Source organism: Azolla caroliniana, unplaced genomic scaffold (genome assembly GCF_043228905.1).
Source record: "Azolla caroliniana isolate FFs.n. ecotype wild unplaced genomic scaffold, voAzoCaro1.0.p SCAF_5, whole genome shotgun sequence".
In the NCBI taxonomy this organism is placed as follows: Eukaryota; Viridiplantae; Streptophyta; class Polypodiopsida; order Salviniales; family Salviniaceae; genus Azolla; species Azolla caroliniana.
The window spans coordinates 19,956,945-19,981,449 of record NW_028230440.1 but is presented as its reverse complement, the minus strand read 5'-3'; the positions used below and the strand labels follow the sequence as shown (position 1 = coordinate 19,981,449).

The following is a 24,505-nucleotide window of genomic DNA, read 5'->3' as shown; positions in this document are numbered from 1 at the left end:
GATGCCCGGCGTCACCACCCGAGGGAATCCGGACATCCGCCTGTCCACCGGGATATCCCTCATGATCATTTCGGCCCGGTAAGCCTCCAAATAACTTGTGGCGTCTTTCCCTCCGAAACGGCCTATAGAGCCGAAGATCGATTCAATGGCTCTGTCGAGGGTACCCGTTCCCTCACGAGCGCTCACCAGCCGATCGGCGGCCACCGCCATTGCCTCCGCTAGCTCCGATCCCCTCATCTTTCAACTCCTTTGCCGCCTCTTCACGTCGGGTTCACCAAAGATGTCACGTTATTACGCGCGTACATGTGGAAAGGGGCGGGACCACGAGGGTCTTGGACCGAGGAGTGAGAGAGAGAGAGAGAGAGAGAGAGAGATTCATTGACACGAAAAGCGAGAAGGAAAGAGATAGAATCGTAACACTTAATTATAATGACAAGAGATTACAATCCCTAACAGTTACGACCGACGTGGCGGCGACGGACCCGACATGGGGACCCTACTCACACACACCGACGACAGTCACCCGACTCCAAGAAACAAAGGGAAAAGGGAGCGACTCTGCTGGAAGCACACGGGCTGTCCACAAAGCAGAGGCAATGCACTCCCACAGGCGGCGACGGACCCACAGAGAACGACGGCTCAAGGAGTAGAGAGAGAGCTCGGCTTCCCTTCTGTAGCAGCGCTTCCCTTCTCCCTCACGCGCGATATCCTTTTCTTTCTCCTCTTGCCTTTTATTCCCTGTCCCTCTTTGGGGATACGCACAATCCCCTCTAATAAATGTGTGTGGCTTAGTAGTCACATCCACCTGTTCGCGTACAAAGAATCCAGTCACGCGTCCATCCGTGTAGGGGCCGGTTTACACGCTTTCTCTCCGATTCCGCCTATGGCCGATTTTCTTCACGACACCGGAAACTAATCCGGAGGAGTGTTGTAGTCTTCAATGAAGACTCTATCTTCTCTTAGCGGAACCAACAGAAAATAGTTGGTAAAAAGGTATCGTTCGAAGTCGACAGAGATGTTGTAGAAGGACCATCCCACCCAGCCGAATCAGAGATTTGACAAACAGTTGAACTTGAACAAGCCAACAATATACCTGCCAACTCCGAATCGGCAATAGGTCCAATAGTCGAACTCGAAGACAAAGCCATCAAAGATAGAGCCGATTCGACAAGAGTCGAACAAGGCAAAGTCAATAAGATGTGAGTAGGAAACAGAACCGAGTCAACAAAGTCTATAGGGGAGGACAACGTGACACCACCGAAATCCCGATTTGGGGACAGGTCACCTAACAACACTCCTGACACAAATGGTTCAACACATACCGATCGACCAACAGGGCCGATCGAAGAATTCGAACCACTTGTCTCGGCACCTAGGAGATCTGGACGAGCTCGAAGGCCAATAGAGTTTTTTCAACCGGGCCTTGACTACGTCAACTACACCGATGCAAGCAAACCAATCACTCATGAAGAAGCTATGGCCGCAACGGATGTCGAAACATGGCTCCAAGCCATGAAATCCGAAATGGACTCGATTCACAAGAATCAGACATGGGAGTTGGTCGAACTACCAGCTGGAAGAAAGTCGTGACCTTGCAAAATGGGTTTTCTGATACAAATATGTATCAGACTCAGAGAAACCCAAGTACAAAGCTCGGCTTGTCGCAGAAGGGTTCAAACAAGAACATGGAGTCGACTACGACGAGATATTCTCACCAGTAGTCAAGATGACCACCCTTTGACCCTTACTAGGAGTTGTGGTAACAGAAGACCTAGAGTTGGAGCAACTGGATGTAAAGATTACATTCCTACACAGAGATTTGGAAGAAGATATCTACATGTCTCAACCAGCAGGCTTCACGGCGACGAGGGAGGAAAGTCACCTCGTATGTCGACTGAAGAAAAGTCTCTATGTCTTGAAACAAGCGCCGAGGATGTGGTACCAAAAGTTCGACTCCTACATTAGGCAGCTTGGATACCGCCGATCTGACTCCGACCCATGTATGTATGTTCGGCAATTAGCCGACAAGTCTAGGATTTATTTGATCCTATATGACGATGACATGTTGATTGCAGGAAGCAATCAAGCATAGATCGGAAAGTTGAAGCGGAGCCTTCACGACAAGTTCGCGATAAAAGAACTCGGACAAGCCCATCACATACTAGGCAATGCCATGAGGATCGAGCGAAATTAGACGACCAAGACTCTCTGACTCTCCCAGTCCGACTATATCCAGAAGGTGCTAAGGCGCTTTAACATGTTGAATGCGAAGCCAGCACCAACACTGCTTCCGACGTCGATCCGACTATCAGACAGACTCTCCTTCCACGAACAAGGAGAGAGAGCTTAATGGAAAGATGTCCTATGCATCGGCCCTAGGAAGTATCACGTATACAATGGTAGCGACCCGACCCGACCTAGCCTATGTCATAGGAGTGGTTAGCCGGTACATGTCAAAACCAGGACGGAAGCATTGGGAAGCCGTCAAGCACATCTTCAGGTACCTGAGAGGGACCGAAGATACATACTAGTTGACTTTCAGTTTGACAACCTCAGCCGAAGTCGAAGGCTACACTAACTCCGACTATGCCGAAAATACGGACAATCGGAAGTCAACATCAGGCTTTATTTTCACCTATGGTGGTGGTGCGATATCATGGAGGTCGAAGCTTCAAGAGTGTACGACCTTGTCGACCACAGAGGCCGAGTAAATAGTAGCATCAAAGGCAACGAAGGAAGCGATATGGCTGCATCGACTGTTTGCCAACTTCTCATCTACAAGCTGAATCGACCGACCAACGCCGACAATCTATTGCGACTCGTAGAGCACAATTCACCCCATTAACAATTCCGTCTATCACACAAAGATGAAGCACATTGAGGTACGGTATCATCACATTCGGGAGCTTATAACTGAGAAGAGGCTCGAAGTGCGGAAGATCGACACCCAGATGAACATCATCGATTGCCTGACAAAGCCACTCCTAGACCATAACTTCGGAGCACTAAGGACAAAGATGGGACTACAACAAGCGACCGAGCAAAAGAAAGCCGAACGAGGAGCAGAAAGTAAGACTCGACCAAATCAATCATGATAATGAACCATGCTAGGCTCGACACAGACCTCACCTATGCCGACTCGACTATATGTCGACTGACTTGTAACATAAATCTAGATTAATGTTGTAATCTAGGTTTACAAGGGAGACAATCCTAAACACATCTAAATGTAGGAAAGAGTATTCCTTTTACGGGGGAGTTTGTTGGCATAAAAGGCCGACTCCTTCCACTTTGTATCCTAGTGTGAACTCGTCCATATAGTTAGGGCTTAGTATATAAGCGATAACCTAACGTTGTAAAGCAGAGATCACTTGATCATCCTGTACATTGAGTCTCTAAGAGAGAGAGAGGGGGGGGGGGGGGGGGGGGGAGGGGGGGAGAGAATAGAAATAAAGAGAGCTTCCATTAAAGCTTTCATCTATCATTTGTCTATATCTTCTTGCCTTCCCTCTGTGTTGTTTGATGAGCATAACCAACAGGTCCTCACATACGTTTACACGCATATGTTTTTCACAAATGACAGAAAAACAAAAGCACAAAGAACAAGTACTTTTACGTGGAAAACCCTAAAAGGGAAAAACCAGAAGAGTTCACAAACTCCGAACTATATCACTAAAGGGAAAAAGAAAAGGAATACAACAAGAAATTGCAAGGCAACGACCTTGAGCTCTTCTTCGTTAGACCAACGGTTATAGAGGAGACACTCTCACTGTCTCACTCTCTTTCACTTACACTCACTTAGTTACAGAGACAACAACCAACAACAACTATCATCATATATCCATACTGATTTGCCCTAGTTGTATTTATACTAATACAACTTTAGGGCTATTTACAATTCTAGCCCAAATAGGCACAATAAAACCTATTTACAAATATGACCTTTTTCAGATACCTATCTGGATCCGGTTTTTCTTCTTCCTCAGATCCAACTGATCCAGCTTGTGCTCTGCTTCCCATCCGATGCTGGCTCCTCCTATCCATAGTTGGTTCTTTGGACTCCAATCTGGCTCGTGCTTTACTTCCCATCCGGAGGGACCTATTTCACAACAATTTCTAGTTGCTTGAAACATCCTTTGAATGGCAATAACTTATATAAATACCATTCTCATACAAAGTACTACACATCGAGTGTAAAATACATGCTCTTTAGCTTCACAATGTCATCTCAATCCTTTTATAGACTAACTTGAATGTACAAAGATGATCTTAATCCTTATAGACAACACAAAGACTAATCTCTATGACTATTATTCTGACTATTATGACAACAACAACTTGATTGAAGGCTTAAAGCATGACATTAATGTAAATACAATGATATCATGCATGAGCAACACATAAAATGAAATATGGCTTAAGCATTCATGTAAATACAATGATATTGTGCACAAGCAACGCATAAAATGAAATACGGCTTAAGCTGAACATTATATTACTTATAAAAACTGCTCAACAAAATTTGTTGTGTAGTATCACTTGCATACAATAGATACATACATATCCATTTTTGGTAATACAATTAGATAACACACATATCCATTTCGAATAAAGCTTTTAACTCAATAATTGCCTAGCCTTCTCAAGTACATTCTCCGGGGTGAAACCATAGCTTTTAAACACATCTAAATAAGCTCCGCTTTTCCCGAACTTATCAACTCCGATGACATACCCCTTGTCACCAACATACTCTTTCCATCCTAGAGGCGATCCGGCTTCTACCGACAATCTTCTTTCCACATACTTGGGCAACACTTTCTCCTTATATTCTCTGTCTTGCTCATTGAACAACTCCCAACAAACCAATGAGACTACTCGAACCCTCTTTCCCTCATCCCTAAGCTTTTGGGCTGCACTCTCGCATAGGCACAATTCCGAGCCTGTCCCTATGAGTATGAAATCGAGCTCTCGTCCCTCCGAGTTATCGCTAACCACGTAACCCCCTTGTTCCACACCATGCAAGGACGTCCCAACTATATGGGCCCACACTTTTTGTCTAGAGAGTGCAATAACCGAAGGGCCTTCGAGGCGACGCATGATGGCGGCTCGATAAGCTCCCGAGACCTCGTTCCCATCGGCAGGTCTGAACACGTACATATTCGGAATGGCTCTGAGCCCGATAAGTTGCTCGACCGGTTGATGTGTCGGCCCGTCCTCTCCGAGCCCGATCGAGTCATGAGTGCATATGTAGAGCACTCCGGCTTCACTTAACGCAGAGAGGCGCATCGCGTTCTTCATGTAGTCGGAGAACACCAAGAAAGTCGAGGCGTAAGGAATGAGGCCACTTCCATGTAATGCGATCCCGTTAGAGATCCCAGCCATTGCGTGTTCTCGTACTCCATAGCGGATATTCCGTCCCCAAGGCGATTCCGCACTGAAATCTTCATAACCTTTTAGGTATACTTTGTTGGAGCCGGCTAGATCGGCACTTCCGCCTAGGAGACCCGGCAGAACGGAGGCTAGTGCATTGAGGCATTTCTCAGAATAGCTTCTCGTGGCATCTGTCGGATCGTCCGCAGACCATGTCTCCAAAATTATTTCAATGTAGAGCAATCAATTAAAGATGTAAAGCTAAATGTAGCTAAATGTAAAGCAATGAATAGGGATGTAAAACTAAATGCAGAATTATTTAAATGTATGAGCACTCAATTATTTAAATTTAGAGCAATCAACAGGGATGTAAAGCTAAATGTAGCGGAATCAATCAATAGGGATCTCCAAATTTATTTCTATGTAGAGCAATCAATTATTTAAATTTAGAGCAATCAACAGCGATGTAAAGCTAAATGTAGCGGAATCAATCAATAGGGATCTCCAAAATTATTTCAATGTAGAGCAATCAATCAATAGGGATCTCCAAAATTATTTAAATGTAACGCAGTCAATTAGGGATGTAAAGCTAAATGTAGAGCAATCAATCAATAGGGATCTCCAAAATTATTTAAATGTAGCGCAATCAATTAGGGATGTAAAGCTAAACGTAGAGCAATCAATCAATCAATCAATAGGGATCTCCAAAATTATTTAAATGTATGAGCAATCAATAGGAATCTCCAAAATTATTTCAATGTAGAGCAATCAATAAATAGGCATGTAAAGCTAAATGTAAAGCAAAATCAATAGGGATCTCCAAAATTATTTCAATGTAGAGCAATCAATAAATAGGCATGTAAAGCTAAATGTAGAGCAAAATCAATAGGGGATCTCCAAAATTCTGCACCTTTAATAAGCTAACAAACAAAGAGATAGGAAACATAGGAAAAGGAGAAGAGATTTTTACAGGTAAAACTCTCTCCCAATCATCAGGTAATGTTTTGTTGAGGAGCTGCATGAATTCTGCGCCTTCATGCGGATACTTCTTCCGATACTTGGCAAGGACTCTGTTCCATTCATCTTCTGCAGCTTGCCCATGTTCTGCATGCTTTTCAAACTCCCTGTATTCACCATAACACATGTTTCAACAGATTCAGCATTAACAGATAGTATTGGTCACAATAAAACATCAATTATAATTAATTAACACAGTTTGTTTCTTTAATAAACATACCTGCAAACCATAGGAATGACATAGAATGGATCTCGATTGTTCCAATAATTAATTAAAACAATTTCTTCCTTTTAAACATACCTATAAACCATAGGAATGACATAGAATGGATCTCGATTGTCCCATTTCGCCACTTCCCTCATTCGCCTTACATCGTCCTCGTCGAAAGTTCCATGATGTGCCTTGGATGTACCTTGATGCTTCGACAATCTTCCAATGCATGATTTCACCTATATATTATACATATCGACCAAAAGCCGATTCAAATTCATCTTTAGAACCTATCCTAAATTATACATACATTATACATACATACATACATATATATATATATATATATATATTCCTCTTGTATAGCTATTTGATGAAGTTGGAAGGATTGCTAAGTAATGAAGCTATGACATATATACCTTTATGAAAGTGGGCCTCTCTTTCTCTTCAAAGGCTTCCTCGAGTGCCGACTCGAAGCTGCCCAAATCATCATATATTCCATCAACATTGATGGTTTTCCATCCGAGTGCTTGAAACCTTAGCGTCGTATCCTCGGTAAAGGTAAGGTTGGTATCTCCATCAATTGTATTATGGTTATCATCATAGATAACTATAAGTTTGCTCAGCTTTAAATGACCAGCCAGTGATGCTGCTTCATTTGATATACCTTCCATGGCACAGCCATCCCCCATGATACAGAATCTGGTTTCAGCAATAACTTTCCTTGGATTATTTTTTAATACATGTACAAAACCCACATTGTCATCTTTAAATCTTTTGTTCCAACCAAGATCACAGATCTGTAGTTTAGATGAGAATATACAAAATGAAGAGAAGGTGAAGAAAAATACAGAATCTGGTTTCAGCAATAACTTTCCTTGGATTATTTTTGAATACATGTACAAAACCCACATTGCCATCTTTAAATCTTTAAATCATAGATCTGTAGTTTAGATGAGAATATACAAAATGAAGAGAAGGTGAAGAAAAATCACGTTCGGTGATCAACTAATGTGCAATCTTCGCGGTTGAAACGTGCCGCAAGATGCTTCTCCGCGATCGCCAGACCAACAGCATTAGCTACACCTTGTCCAAGGGGCCCTGTTCATCATAAAACATAGTCACAAGTGTGATCATCCCATCAACACATGATTTTAATGATTTTTTTTGCTTCAAAGGATTGAAAAAAAAAAACAAGTGATCTTAGGTATCCATTATTTATGTCAAATCAATGCAAGCTTTGTTTGCCATTAAAACAAACAATATGCAGAAAGAAAAACAACTCGTCTTAGGTATCATATAATGTTAAACAAAATGGGTGACTTTCTGCTATAAAATTAATTTGTTAGACAGAAAAAGAGAAGTGATCTTAGTTAAGATCAGGTAACATAAGATCGTATGCAACCAGTGTGGCATTTCTTGCCTGAAGGAAAAACAAAATCTGAATGGGCATCATCATAAGATTAATGAAGCTGGCAACATTAAAGCAAATAAAATCTGGAATGAAAAATATGTGGCTATTGAGGAATGATGCTCACTCACCTGTTGTCACCTCAATTCCCTCAGTTATTACATTCTCAGGATGACCCGGAGTATGGCTTCCCAATTTACAGAGTCTTTTCAAGTCCTCGATCTGAAACAAACATAAAAAATCATCGAATGGATGGTTGGAACAGACAGTTTCTGGATTCCAAACAATTCTTCAACACTAGGATGTTACTCTTTAAATTGCTACAATTCAACACTAGGATGCTATTCTTTAAAGTTCTTTCCTTAAATCATTCATGGCAGAACATGCTACTATATAGAACAGTTAAATCTAGTTTTGAAATAAAAATAAAATTTGAAGTTCTTTCCTTAAATCAATTCATGGCAGAACATGCTAATATGTAGAACCAGTTAAATCTAGTAACTTTGAAATAGAAATAAAATTAGAAATACTTTCCTTAAAATCATTTCATGGCAGAACATGGTATGTAGAACCAGTTAAATCTAGTAACTTTGAAATAGAAATAAAATTAGAAATACTTTCCTTAAAATCATTTCATGGCAGAACATGGTATGTAGAACCAGTTAAATCTAGTAACTTTGAAATAAAAATAAAATTAGAAATTCTTTCCTTAAAAATCATTTCATGGCAGAACATGGTACATGTAGAACAGTTAAAATCTAGGTTTTGAAATCAAAATAAAACTTAGGGATCTCAAAATAGATACCTGGACAGATGCATAACCAGAAAGGTGAAGGCAGATGTATTGAAGCAAGGAACCATGGCCAGCACTCAGAACAAAGCGGTCTCGATTGAACCAGTTAGGGTTTCTGGGGTTATATCGCATAGCCTTCCGATAGATCACATATCCGACCTCCGCCATCCCCAGAGGGAGCCCCGGGTGACCTGCCTTTGCCTCTTGAACACTATCCACTACAAGCATCCTGATATTCTCCACACATCTCTCATCTATCTGTGACCTAACCCATTCCAAATCACTGAACCATTTCTCCTCATCACTGACTTCCTTGTTAGAATAGAAGTCTTCATCATGCAAGTTTTTCTTTCTGATCTCTTCTTTCCATTCCTTCACATAGTTCAAGTCTAGATCCTCTGTAACTTTCCTAGATGGTGCTTCTCGACGTAGGGGACAATCATCATCAATCGATGATGCTTCGGTGTTAACCTCATCATGTTTGAAAGAGAACCCTGCTTCTAAACTGTTTTTCTGATGATCACTAGCAGGTGGAGCTTGGTAATTAGCCTCATGATCACCATAGGAATTCTGACACTCGGCCTTAAGTGTTACAAAGAACCCGGAGCTCTTTTGCCTTCTCTTTGAATGATGGAAGCCCAAAGCCGGAAAAGAGGGCTCTGTTGTATGACAAGAGAGAAGGAGCTCTGTTCTGTGGGAGGACAAGCCATGGAACCTTGAAGAAGAAGAAGAAGAAGAAGAAGAAGAAGGTGTAGTAATCCAATGCTTGGAAGGCGGTGAAGTCACAATGTGTGTTAGAGAAGCTGCCATGGCTTGTTTGCTTTGCTGATTCACATGTCTTCAGGAAAAGGATCAAGAAGCCATAGCCAGAGGTGATATTCAAACAAACATGAGGAATGAGGAAAAGGATCAAGAAGCCATAGCCAGAGGTGATCAAAATATGAGGAGAAAAAAAAGAAGTAGAGAGATTGATGCATGGCTAATGTGTGTGGTGGCATACTTAGAAGAAGACAAGTGTAAGCTCTCAGGCCGACACACGTGGCCTTGCTTTTGTCCGGACACTCTCTCTCTCTCGTGGGCGTGCTTTTGTCCAGACACACTCTCTCTCTCTCGTGGGCTTGCTTTTGTCCGGACACTCTCTCTCTCTCGTGGGCGTGCTTTTGTCCGGACATTCTCTCTCTCGTGGGCTTGCTTTTGTCCGGACACTCTCTCTCTCTCTCTCTCTCTCTCTCTCTCTCTCGTGGGCGTGCTTTTGTCCGGATACCACCTGTGGACTTGCTTTTGTCCAAGAACCTTGTATCAGTGTCTAACAATCGCCAACGGTTCGGTTTGAGAGTGTCAAAACGGAACCGTTTAAAATTTTTGAAACTTTGAACCGAACCATGAAACAGTTTAAACTGAACAGTTATAAAAAAATCGAAACCGTTAAAACTACGGTTTCATGGTTCGGTTAAAATTCAAATTTTCAATTTTAAAATTTTGAAATTTTTTATTATTTCGTATTTTAATTTTTCAAAATTTTACAGATTTTTCCTAAAACATTAAAATTTGGCTTAAAAATGAAAAGTTTGTTTAGAAAAATATTTTAAAAAATAATCTATTGGCAACCCTAAACCATCAAACTGTTCAAACCGAACCATTCACCCCCAAAACCGAACTGAACCGTTAAAAAAAACTTGAACCTAAACTTAACCATTAAGCCACAGTTCGCGGTTTGGTTTGGTTCCAACCGAACTGTTGCCAACTATTATCAACATCCTACGATTTGTGGCCTAAGTAAAGAGCCAAATTGACAATCCGTTGGACCCAACCCCATGTATATCAATCACCACATGAAAACTCCCGCCTTCGATTGAGCTATGATTCCGTAAGATTCAAGCTAGGTCTGGGTCACGTGTCTTTATCCGGTGGTGCCAATCGGATCAACATTTCATGAAGATTGTAAACAACCCCATTGGAGGAGGGTGTTTTTTTCACTCACGAGTCACCACCAATGCATCAACAAGTCAGATATGTTATCTTGGTCATTCACAAACACAATTTGGATTTAGTAGGTCTCTCGATGCTAACATATCGTTCAAGATTCATTGGCCTTCTTAACTTATGTCGTTGATCGATTTGTTAACCCATGGTGTGTTTCCTAACCACAATTACAATGCATAGCTTATGCATGTGCATCGCATGAAGATTGGGATGGTTCACAAAATCAATTGGAGTTTGTGTGCAATGTATATTATATGCTCCACAAATTTAATCCCTCCAAGTAAAAGGGCCTAAAGGGAAAGGTCTAAAATGTGGAGTTATCATGTATACTAAATAGATAAATATGTCTCTCTCTCTCTCTTTATCGTAATTAGCTTACCCTAGTGGTAAGTCGATCACACTACAAGCATTGTGTCTTGGGTTAGAAACCCAATTTCCTCACCTCTCTATTATATACTCCATATATATCTCTATTTCACTAGATGACACTGTGGAATGTAGGGGTGGTCATCCATCTGGGCTCTCTCTCTTTCTCTCTCCCTCTCTCTCTCTCTCTTTCTCTCATGGCTAAATTTGGAGTTTATGTAAGGTTTGAAAGAAATTATATACCTCCTATAACTAAGGGTCTAGTGTTGCAAACCACAATGGTAGGTTTTGGTCCTGTCTTGTTATATGCTCTACAAATAGATCAAGTATCGCCATCTTATCTATCAACTAAATACTCATACAATTATATCAAGTTTTTTCATTTTTGTATCACCATCTTACCTATCAACTAAATACTCGTACAATTATATCAAGTTTTTTAACTTGTGTATCACCATCTTATCTATTAACTAAATACTCATACAATTATATCAAGTTTTTGAACGTTGTGTATCACCATCTTACCTATTAACTAAATACTCACACAATTATATCAAGTTTTTTAACACTTTTGTATCACCATCTCATCCATCAACTAAACACTCATGCAATCAAGCCTACTTCATAACTACATGACTATGTACTCAATTTAAAGAACTTTGATATAGCCTAACTTAACTGCACACGCCTTTCAATATTAGTGATTAGTGAAAGAAACATTACTAGGGCCAACCCACGCCTTAATAATCGATATCACTAGATTTTTTACAAGTGGAAAATTATGTGGATGACTGGATATGTGTCCTCAAAAGGATAATGAAATGTGTTGAGGTGACAAAGATTAGCTAGTGAAAGATGTGATATGACGCCATCTAAAAGGCAATAAGTTATTCCATAATTTCAAGAACATGAGAACCAGCAAGAAAATACAAATACTAAAGACTGGTGTTTGATTCTGATTTCTCTATGCAATTTTCAGATGCATCTTTCCATATATTTTATTCGGTAGTAAACAATCTACTCAATTTGAGGGGTTGGTAATTAGCATGATAATTAACACCATGGACAAGATTATCTATCTTAAAGAATAGGAACGGGGATTGATCATGACCTCATCAAAATATACTCATCAATTATCAGCCGTCAAAAAATTAATATTTCAGTGTAAAATTACAAAGAGATAAGCGAAATATCTCAGTAAGTTGCATTAGCTTCTCCAGGATTGATGAATGCAATACGAAACACATATGGGTTCTGATTTTAAACAAACGATCTCAGATCGCACACATATACAATACCATGTACAATTTGCCCCCACGTGAACATTCATTCTATCTACAACCAGAGAACCTTCAATGAGGAACAATACTGAGAAGTTAAAAAATAAAGTCAACAGCCTATTGTGGAAAGTCATTTCAGAAAAAAAAAAAGAGAAAGAAAGAGCATCAATCTAGGGATTGTTTCCATTTCTTGGTTTGACCTTGACTATGAAAAGAAAGAAATTTGATTGCTTCTTGACGATGAAAAGGCCTTGATCTTTTTGACATTCGACCATGGAAAGACTTTGATTGGTTTGACATTGACCACAGAAGAGGCTTGAGACTTGAGCTGGTATGCATGACATTAATCATGAAGGAGACCTTGACCATTGCCTCTTTAGCTATACACAATGTCTATTATTGTTTTCTTTTCTGGTGCCTATTTTATCCCAAGGTTCTTGATAAACTATCCCTTACAGATGAGTTAAGGTTGCACAACTGCAAGGGGGTTCAGCTGAACTTTAAACGCCAACTGCCAAAGATCATATATACCGACGTAGATAGCATGCAGAATAGTCCTTATCCCGAGAACACTGGTGAGGCCCTTCACAATCCTGCAAACAAAATGAGCATATATCGCATTATCAGACTAGCTAGCTATCCACATCTAGCAAAACCACAATATCCTAGTTGCAGCCAAATTCCAGGAACAAAGTTTTCCATATGTTGAATAATACTTCTGTGGATAGGGAGGGCGGGGACACAACCAACAGATTACTAACACTCTAGAGGTAAAGCAAGCAATGAAATACCTGGAGATGTTATGTTTTTGCTTGTAAAGAGCAATCATGAGAAATACTACTGCTGCTCCAGTGAAAGTTGTCTTTTGTTGAGACAAGACACAAAGTAGTTTATCACATCTTGAAGCGTATCCATGAGAAGCAATCCATCCTGAAATCAGTTTGATGAGAGGAAAAGAACGGAAACTTGATAACAACGAATGTGAATCCCCTTTCTTGTGACCATGAATCATTGTCATTTTATTTTCATCATATCCTGAAACAACCGAGGAGACTACTGGAGAACCAGAAACAACAGTTGGCTGCAGCAATGACCCACCGTTGTAATCCATATCCGATTTAGTATTTATTCCTTCATGTTTATCTTTTTCAAAGGAAAGTCCTTCTATCATTTCACGTATACCCTGTAAAGAACATGAGTTTGATATAAACTAACACAGACAAAAAAAGGAAAAACATCAATCAATATGTCCATAACTTTTTGCATATTTACCATGATACACCTTGGTTTAAACACATTTACTAGAACATCCTTGGTTAATTCAAATACAGCTAATTTTAATTAGGCTTAATCAACATTTATCTATGCATGCTTAGTGATCTAATTAGCTTATTTAGCACCCAAGTCAGAATAATTAGTTTGATTAGTGCTCAATTAAAAAAAAACCAGATATAAAGTTGCCTTGTAAAACATTTCCCACATAGAGCCAAAAAAATCACCAACTTACTAATTGTTATTAAGTCTAATTACGTTTGTGGGCTACCCGTAAGTTTCAGAAACCAAGGGGCAGTCTGGTACTTCTTGAAACCCAAAAACTTATGTGGTATATTGATTGTTTTTCCCAACAGAAAACACTCATCAGTTGATTCCTCATTAACAAGAGAGCGAAATTTCACCTCTCTTCTATCAGCTGGTATATCAGTCGCATCACGCAGCCAATGCAATGCTGCATCTGTATTTCTAAGGCCTTTTGAAAGCACTTCTACACAATAGAGCTCTGTGATATCTAAGTACATCGCAGGCTTCAGAAATACAGACCCGTGTCTTATTGTTTCTGCTGGCTTGAATCTACACGATTTTTCACCCACTGTAGTGAAAGCCCAATCTTTCAAATAAGATTCTATGGAACTTTGAGCATCCAAATAAATCCCTGCTGAAATCTGCAAGCAGACTCTGAGAAGATAACATAAGATATTATCTTAGTATGCCATAGCCACACACCCCAATCCAGTGTGGTAAACAGTATAGAGTATCTTCTAAATGACTCATTCAAAGAATCAGCAATATTAAATAACTACTAATTCTTTTCAAATGTCTCCATTACACCTATGCTACACAATGCATTGAAAATATTGACACCAAACTGTTGAGTGCACATATTACACTACAAAAGAGACCTTACCCAGAGAAAAACAATGCAGGGTGAACTTTTGAAAGACTGCCAAAGATGATCCCCAAGTCACTCAGCATGATGTTTGACCTGCATATTAGAGAAGGGCGCTCATAACTTGAGAATCTTTTGCTCATATATGCTGTAAAAGATTTTTAAACATGATTATCAACAAACATTGAAAAAATTCACTAAAAGTGCACAACAAATAGACATGTACATTTCTAATCCACAATCTGTACTAGACAGAGAAAAAAGGTTATATATAGTGAGGCAACGAAGGTACAGAGTCCGGACAGGGTAACAGAAAAAGTATAGTTTTTAAAACACGATTATTATAAAAAATTCAAAAATTCTCTGAAGTTGCACATGAAAATAGATGTTATATTGATTTTTTATTTCAGAAAATATGAATTAAACAAATAGACATGTACATTGCTAATCCACAATGTGTAATAGATCTTATATTGATTTCTTATTTAAGAAAATATGATGTAAACAGATAGTCACACGCTATAATCAACAATGCATACTAGAAAGACAAAACAGCCGTAATTAGGAAATTATAAAACCCATAATATTTGTTATTTGACCTCATATGTAAGTTACTTCTAAACTCAGATAGGAAGAGCTATGCCCATCAACTTGCATAAGGAATCTACAGAGTCCCAGATCATGTCATGATCATTTTCATGCTAGATAATGTTGAATTAGTAGACTTTCTTTGAAAAACTAAGCTGAAAGAGAACCCAGCAGTCACGCTATAAACTGAATGGGGTTATTCATTATAGAGAGATTAAACTACATTGGCCTTGGAGCCCCTTTCACATCAAATGAAAGATGTGTCTTCACATACCCACAGCAATTATCAAACTTTCTGACACAATAACCAATCATTATCAGCACATAGGAAACAAGTAAATTGTAAGGGGGATTGTGAGACTTGGAATGAAAAACAAAAGGTGGAACATAGGAAACACATTTTTTTCATAGATTTCATATTAAGGTTTGAAAGATGACGAGACCAACAGAGAAGACTACCTTGATAGTAAAAAATGGTCGACTCTAGTAATCTCCTCATCTCTTAAACAACCTAATGTCATTGTAGTTACCAAAAATTTCCTGAAGTGGCATGTGCACTATTGTCCAACAACCTTGCTTTGGAGGACGCGGTACAAAAATGACAGAAAACCAATCATATAAACATTTTCCTTCTTGCTAACTAGGATTGCAATTTGCATTGTCATGAGATCTGTACATGGCAACTACACATGCCGAGAATTAAACACACGCTATGAAAATGGGCATTAATTCTGAACACGGAGACAATTTACATAGCATAGAAACCCTATACATAATAATGATCCTTGAGGAAGTTTGAGCCAAACATGTAATCATAATGTGGGATTAATAACCAAAAGGTGACCACCATTCCTAGGTAGCCTATCAAATGGATCTCAAGAGCATATACATTTATAAGTTTAAACCTGATTTGGGTTTATAAATTTTTCCTGCGTTAGTGCGAGAATGAAAGACGCATGTAGGCAGAAATAACAAATAAAATAATGCTAAACATAGAAAACAGACACGTAAAGAAAAAAGGGATCAATAGAAGCTCATATTCCATGGCAAATCTGCCCTTGTATATTAGTGTTCCTTACATCTACTTTTGTTGTGTATGTGTATGTGTGCATGTGACCCTGTACTGAGAGAGAGAGAGAGAGAGAGAGAGAGAGAGAGAGAGAGATGTAAGATAAATATAAGGAGTTAAAAATCGCAAGAGGTAACATATAGAAAAAACAAATACATAGGTATATGCATATAGAACAAGAGAGTGTGCGTATATATACCATTTATATGCCATATAGGTACACATATGGTCTAGAATATGTGTATATACCCACATATGCAATAGATATACAAATTACAAATGTATATTTCATTGCCTTTTTAGTATACAGATCACAAAGTCATCAACATCATGTGCACATCCTAAACGGATGCAACATAAAACTAGCCATTACAAGGTGAAATTCTATCTAAGTTCTGTCGTTTTGCAAACACATCTCAGTAAATGAAACAAGTGTCTCTGAATTATGAGTGAAATTGCATTCATTACTTGAAAATTGAGTTCAAATGGCATTATTGCTTGTATAAAAATTAGCCTGGAAAAATAAGAACTGATAAAAAGCCCTCTACATAGAAATGAGAAATAGGTAACAATTGAGGACCACATAAGACAGGTCTATAATAACTTCTTGACAAATGAGTAGTCAAAGGCAAGACTGTGCTTCAAAAATCATACCCTGAACTTATTCATTTTGTAACTGGTTTTAACTACAAGAAAACTATCAAGATCAATTTGAATTAATAAAAACGAAATCAAAGAGCATGAAATAAAGATGAGAACATCTATAAAAACAGTGAACACAATGAAAAAAATAGAGGTACTGACTTGCCACTCTCACTGTACGCCTGGACGAACACCATTCCTGAGGATTGTATCATGTCATCCACCTCATTCTCATCTTGGATGCCTTCAAAATTTTCTTGTATATCCTTCAACCTTTGTAGAAGAGTTGAGCTTAATGCAATTGCTTCATCAAACTGTGAACTGACCAAGAACCTGCAGAATCCAATAGGTTCTCAACTCAGTTATTGAATAAATGTATGTCACACACCAAGCTTCAAACCAATTGATCCTTGGGAATATCTCGAGAATGTTGCTGAGCTTTTTGTTATTTCCCAAAATGCACCAGGTCAACTCCCGAGGTGAGAGATGAAGGGGATGAATTGACCATATAGTTGCACATGAAAGCACATATAATTACATGAGAGTGTGTTGACTGAGTTTGCTTGATTAAATAAACAAAAGTCAGGGGCATTTAGTGGAAATAAAGAAAAACACTTGCAGAGTATTATCCCACTTTTTCCCTTAGATTCTTCCACAAAACAAATAGTGTTTTTTGGAACCTTTCAGCAAGATCGATGTCGTTCCAAAGCTTCTCATTTGGGGCAGAGTGAAGATCGCTGGCATATGTCAAATGCGAATCAGAATAAGCCATGACACATAAAGAAGACGATGTTGATGTTGATGGATGTGCAGGCAGGACAGCCATAGCCATGACCCACGTCTTCAATTTTATGTATACCTTCATAGAAACAAATGCTTAGAATGTGGACTTACCAAAATAATTAATATATTACAATTGCATAGGAAATGGCAACCGGAAGACGACACAATGGCCAGTTTGTGATAGTTCACTTCATTTTTCATTAATGAAATAATTAAGCATCTAATCCTATGGTATATTCGTATAGATATAGATATCATGATATGTATCTGTATGCAAGTATGCTGTGCATATGTATGAATATATACAAGCGCCACTATCCATCTTCATTGAATTTCAGGGTAATTAATCATGTTTATTGTGATGAAATCATTGAAGAATCGAACAAAATAGTTAGAAATAGAGAGAGAGAGAGAGAGAGAGAGAGAGAGAGATTGATTGTAGGGTACCTTTCAGAGTTGGAAAACTTGAAGCTTTGGTGCAGAGGTTTGAAGAGGGAGAGGAGAGAAGGAAATCCAGAGGCAGAAAGAAGGAAACCAAAGAAGATGGAGATGGAGATGGAGGAGAAGAAGAAGATACGTTGCTTCGGGAGGAAAACAGAGATCGTAGATAGAGAGATAGAAGGAAGAGCAGAGGCCGTAGTTTTCCAAAATACCCAAAACTACCCTCCCCTTCTTCTTCTTCTTCTTCTTCTTCTTCTTCTTCTTCTTCTTCTTCTTTGAAGGGGAGGTTAGTTCTCGCAATTCCACCAAAACTTCTTGCCGATCAGCTCCTAACTATTAACAATCGGCAAACGGTTCGGTTCGGTTCGGTTCGAGCGTGTCAAAACCAAACCGTTTAAAGCGTTTTCGGAAACTTGAATCAATCTGAACCACGAAACCATTTAAATTGAAACCGTTTAAACCGAACCTCTACCAAAATAAAATCCAAACCGGTTAAAAACCCGCAGTTTCGGTTTTCACGTTAGGTCAAATTTCAAATTTTCTATTTTCTATTTTGTAAAAATTTTCATTATTTCGAATTTTTTATTTTTCAAAATTTTAAAGAATTTTCCTAAAATGTGAGAATTAGGCTTTAAAATGAAAAGGTTGTTTAGAAAAAAAAAAAAAATTAATCAATTGGCAACCCTAAACCATCAAACCGTTTAAACCGAACCTAACCTAACCGTTCACCCCCCCAAACCGAACACAACCATTAAAACAATCTTGAACCTGAACTGGACCATTGCCTATTGTTACTAACCATATGGAAATTAACTAACTATGTTTATTATCTCAATCATCTACTAATCGTGGCCATTAAATAACTAGCCATGTTTATTGTAAATTAAGTAACTAACCATGTTTATTATCTTAATCAACTACCAACTATGGCAATTATGTAAGTAATCATTGTACATCTTTCTTTTAACCCCCAACCCTCTTCATTGTTGCATATCGGCCCATTTTTTCATAAGGTTTATTGATGCGGCGTGATCAAGATAATCATGCCTGAAGTTGGGGGCGAGGGTGGGTTGGGGATTTCATGTAAGTGAGTTGCACATTATTGTGATGTGGCATGTGCAAGGGAAGAATTTTAGATAAAGTTTAAGGTTTGTAGTGGGTCAAGATTCCAAAGTTCCATAGAAGATATCATGAGATTTGAAAATCATACCAATGAGTGAAGTTAGCTCAAGTGGTAAGGGTTGTCCTCTTGAATGATATAGTCTAGGTAACCCAGGGGCAATGAAGGGAAAATGTGAGCACGAGAAAAGTGAATATGGGATCATGGCAATGAGCATTGTGCCCAACACTAAGCGCCCTTGCTAGAATAAGAATTGGTGCAGGATAAAGGAAAAAGCCTTGATGCACGATAAAGGAAGCATCGCTATTTTTATGAAGAGGGAGAAGCTCCAAAGTGTCATATAATGAGCAAGAGAACTCATTGTTGGGGTTGCGGAATTGGCGGGGAAGTTATGAAGCTTCACTGACATACAAAATGAGATGGGACAAAGATTTGGGAGGTGCATTGGTGGGCTACGATGGAAAAAAGTGACATGTTTGCCGATTGTTACCAGCTTTGTCGAAACTCAAAATCTTCTCCCAACATTTCTTTGACTCAATCTTTCTTCTTTTCCTTTGTTCATATCCCACGTAATGGGATTATCACTATTTTGAAAAGAGGATTGTATCTTAAACTTTTGTTCTCCCAAATTAATGTGATCTAACAAGGATATTCCTTATTTCCTATATTGAAACGTTGAGCACAAAGTAATATTTGCAATTTTGATAATGTGATCCTTGATTGAACAAGGATCACAATGGAATCTTTGGCTCAAGATTCCAAGCACCACTATTGATTGTACGATAAAACAATGGGAAACTTAGCTAATAACTAGAGTCAAACTTGCAACATTGAATTTTGAGGAACCTAGTGTCCCACTGATTGGGAAGTATTTGTGTTTAGAGGGCGAAGAAAGAATGAGGTCAATTTGTTTGCATCAAGTATTGAAGTTGAGGATAGGTGTGGACACTCGAGCTTAATCCCCTTTAAACCTCAAGTATCCACATTTATGTGAGCATTAGCTTAATCCTCTTTATACCTCGAGGATCCACGTTTATGTGAACACTCAAGCACACTCCACCAAGCTTTGATTATCCATTGTGTAGGATTTGAGGTATTAACCTATGACTTCGAGAAGCGTAGAGTACCTAACCATTGGCTTTGCTTCAACCATTGAAATTTTTCTTTGAACAAACTGATGGCCCCATGTCCCTTACCTATGTGGAGCGCCCAACTTCCAAGACATTGAGAGCTCATACCAGTTCCTCAAAGGCACAAAGCCTAGAATGGCCTTGAATAAACTTTCTCATGGAGGTATGATGCAGAACCAACATCATAAATCCCATTCCAAAATTAGCTTGATTTTCTAAGATGGTGTAAAATTTCATTGCCTACTTTGCTCCTAAAAAATGGCTTTATACAACATTGATATTGTAAATGCTTGTAGTTTTGCTCCATAAAAATATGGCTTAATTAATTTGACATTGATATTTCTTTCCATAATACAACAATATATAGGGTCAAAATAGCGTTATTGCATTACAAAAAGGGACATTTGCTTTAGAACATATTGACATTGCCATTTTTTTAGTTCATTGACATTACTAACATCGACACCGCAAGTTTTTCAACAATACAATGATACAAAGCAACAAAAAGGTATCATTCAATATTGGGCAAATTTTTTGATCCAAATAAAAAAAAATTGGTGCCCAACCAACCTATTAGGATTTATAGGATCATACCGACCTCCTACTATTGTTCATGTAATCCGGAACTACAAAAAACGAAAAAGAAGTCTTCTTCTTCATAGCAAAATTCCACAATTGCAACATCATGTAGCACATCACAAAACAAGAGGTAGTGCTCATTTGTATAATCACTATCCAATTGCCATCATCTCATCATTTGTATAATCACTATCCAATTACTCATCATTTGTATAATCACTATCCAATTGCCCAACATAGGGTGTAGTCCCAAAATAGAGACTAGAATTCTTGGCCTACAATAAACAAGGAAAACTACCATTCAAATCCCCTTCAAACGTCGTAAGGATACAATTAACCAACACCTAAATTTAATTGCTCCCATTTCAAGCTTTTATCTCGTCAAAATTATATGCTTAGATTTGGATATGGAGAAATCCACTACTTTGATGGTGCACCCACACCTTTCTTAGATGGATTGATATCTTAAAATAGAAACTGTCATCTCTAATTTGAGTAAAGTGCAAAATGATAGGATCTTTTATTGTTATTGTTGATAATCGTGAATCCATATTTCATCGTAAAGCCTTTTAAGGAAGGCCATGCCTTTCCATTCACCTATACAATATCTCCAAGATACTATGGTTGAAAGGAAATGCACAATTACATTTCAAAATAGTGTGATCCTGAAAAACTGACTTTACAACACCAACATTGCCGAATGATAGCATCTACAAAAGATGACGCTCTTAAGAAAATGGCATCACAAATTCTCTTGTAATGTGTTACAAAGATGAAAAAATGAAATAAAGAACATTGGCATTGCCAATTTCTTGGTAACATGGTAAAATATTGACATTACCTTGTGTTTTAAGGGCATTTCGTAGTAAACTTTTCTAGTGTGCTTTGGAAACATGACTTCACAACAATGATACTGCTCAAATATAAAGAGTGGAAACAATAAAATTTAGATTCCAAGCTTAGTTTGTTGGTAGGAAAATGGCGTTTACAATAATGATAATAGAAGGATACAAAGAAAATGAAAAGATATCATTGTCTCAAAAAATGTACAATGTATTGCTAATTAAAATATTACACATATAATCCATACACTAACATACAATGTAAAAACTAATAATCCAACCATTGCCAAAACAAGAATTATCAAGTAGATGTATTACCAATGTTTAGAAATTAGGACCTTACAACCTTGATGAAATACATAATTGAAACTCGAACCATCATGTGCCAAAAAACGTGATAATTTGGGAACTTAAATGTTGGAAAACAAGTTATGAGAGCTAGACCTATCATTTAGACATACCAATCATTGATATCGAGATACGTATAACAATATATAATGTAAAACCCCATGCATGCGTATCTTGTGAATGGGCTATAATATGTTGTTGGTGTGGATTTAGCTACGACTTCTTCTTCAAGTCTTGCCATTATCAAGCGCGCTACAAAAGAGCTTTACAAGTGGTATGGCCCCTTCCTCACTAAAAACCAATGATTTCTCGCCTCGAACTTGGCGAGTTCACGCATGTGAAACTCATATGGCAAGATGTATCCAAGTTGCCTCATATGTTGAGGGAAATTGTTGGTCCCCAATCTAATTCGGATGGGGTTGGTCATAACATTGATAGAAAAACTTGTCATGATAGAGGGACATATGGGCCGGTTTCCCAATGGTGGGAAGATGAGAGAATTACCCAGATTTTCTCTCGTAGTCCAAATTGCATTACCAAGCGTCAATCTTCTCTACCTCTTCTCTTTTGTGGCGGTTGGCGTGGTGGTTTACATCATGATAGTGTTGAAAGGCACAAAACCCGAGTTCAATCCCCACCATAGGCTAGTTCCTCAATCATAGATCACAGTTGGTGCATCCAATATTGCAAAGACATCCATAGATTCTGTGTACCTAGACACTAGGCCAACACAAGACATTCATATGTATCTATGCACCTAGATACTCTAGGCCAAGAGATCCATATCTATGTACCTAGGTACTAGGCCAAAACAAGACATTCATATGTATCTATCTATCAACCCAAAACAAGACATACATATCTATGTACCTAGGTACTAGGCCAAAACAAGACATTCATATGTATCTATCTATCTACCTAGATACAAGGTCAAAACAAGACATCCATATCTATGTACCTAGGTACTAGGTCAAAACAAGACATCCATATCTATGTATCTAGGTACTAGGCCAAAACAAGACATTCATATATATATGTATGTACATATATCTATCTACCTAGATACTAGGCCAAAAACAAGACATCCATATCTATGTATGCACCTAGGTACTAGGCCAAAACAAGAGATTCATACATATCTATCTAAATACCTAGATACTAGGGCTAAACAAGAGATTCATTCTTCTATGAAGACCACACCCCCCACACACATTCATTCACACAAATGGGTTTGATTGAGCTAGTAGAAGGATTAATTACATATACATATATTTATGTATCTTCTGAATCCTCATTTTGAAGCTTTTTTGTTCTCTGGGAGCCTCTCTTGGTTCACATGGAGAGGGTAATGATCTCTTTGCGACACAGAGGGCAAGTATTGTGAGATTTGAACCATGGATCGATGCAATTTGAATGGAAACTATGATCACAGCCTGGTAGAACTCTGATTGCTTCTCCGCCTCCTTCGATTGTGTTCAAACAAACCGAGCATTCCGCTCCATTTGCCCTGCTTGTCATCGTGGGTGCATCATTTGATCCTAATTCGTGATTCATCGATCGATTAGAGTTTATATCCACTTGAAACGGATCAGAAGCAGAAATGGGTTGTGTTAAGAAAGAAGCATTAGGGCCCATTTGAGGATTAATCCCGGGATTGGGTTCAGGAAGTGGGCATTTCTCGATCGGAAATGGTGGTCTGATAGTATAATATATGGAAATAGGGTTAATGGGTGTTTGATTGGTTGAAGAACTAGAAGAAGAAATGTAGATTTGATTATTATTATTATTATTATTATTAGGAGAAGAAGAAGAAGAAGGAAAGAATCCACGGAAGCTTCTTCTGATGTGAGAGAAGAGGAGGCAGAAGAGGATAATGGAGGCTGCAGAGAGAGACAGAAAGAGAAGGATTGTGCCCAAAGAAGAAGAATCTGAAGAAGAAGAAGAAGAAGAAGAAGAAGAAGAAATAGATGGATTGTGATCATCTTCAACTACCACAGTACCAAAGCTTACATTGTTGTTTGAAGAAGCCATGGAAGCTCTCTCTCTCTCTCTCTCTCTCTCTCTCTCTCTCTCTCTCTCTCTCTCACACACACACACACACACACACTCTTATAGAATGAATACATACTCTTATGGGTCCATAGGCAGTTCTAACTTCTCACTTTCACATGGTAGTTCATACTATGACACTCTACACATCAATAATGAATGTTACCTGGTTCTTGGCTCTCTCTCTCTCTCTCTCTCTCTCTCTCTCTCTCTCTCTCTCTCTCTCTCTCTCTCCCTCTCAATGGTGAGGCGCAAAGTGAGAATCGATATTTCCCGATCCTTCTACTACTAGCACTACCACGATAGGCACCAATCTTCA

The 24,505-nt window shown here is 38.6% G+C and overlaps 3 protein-coding genes across 3 annotated transcripts; all 3 read right to left on the bottom strand.

Annotated features, from left to right (window-relative positions):
• Positions 1–4,609: 4,609 nt before the first annotated feature.
• On the bottom strand, positions 4,610–9,614 carry LOC147864371 (transketolase, chloroplastic-like). Its single transcript, XM_087320499.1, has 7 exons — positions 8,815–9,614; positions 8,141–8,231; positions 7,594–7,699; positions 7,018–7,300; positions 6,689–6,837; positions 6,341–6,494; positions 4,610–5,586 (listed from the first exon to the last, which is right to left on the bottom strand). Exons 1-7 carry the CDS (start codon positions 9,610–9,612, stop codon positions 4,618–4,620), a joined length of 2,550 nt encoding a protein of 849 aa, XP_087176625.1. The 5' UTR covers positions 9,613–9,614; the 3' UTR covers positions 4,610–4,617.
• Positions 9,615–12,251: 2,637 nt separating this feature from the next.
• APEM9 (3-phosphoinositide-dependent protein kinase-1) lies at positions 12,252–18,232 on the bottom strand. Its single transcript, XM_087320149.1, has 7 exons — positions 18,125–18,232; positions 17,575–17,753; positions 17,057–17,227; positions 14,614–14,691; positions 14,108–14,384; positions 13,223–13,614; positions 12,252–13,024 (listed from the first exon to the last, which is right to left on the bottom strand). Exons 2-7 carry the CDS (start codon positions 17,724–17,726, stop codon positions 12,895–12,897), a joined length of 1,200 nt encoding a protein of 399 aa, XP_087176275.1. The 5' UTR covers positions 17,727–17,753; positions 18,125–18,232; the 3' UTR covers positions 12,252–12,894.
• A 5,213-nt stretch (positions 18,233–23,445) lies between these two features.
• Positions 23,446–24,237, bottom strand: LOC147864369 (uncharacterized). Its single transcript, XM_087320148.1, has one exon. The coding sequence runs from the start codon at positions 24,166–24,168 to the stop codon at positions 23,470–23,472; it is 699 nt and encodes a 232-aa protein (XP_087176274.1). The 5' UTR covers positions 24,169–24,237; the 3' UTR covers positions 23,446–23,469.
• Between the last annotated feature and the right edge of the window lie 268 nt (positions 24,238–24,505).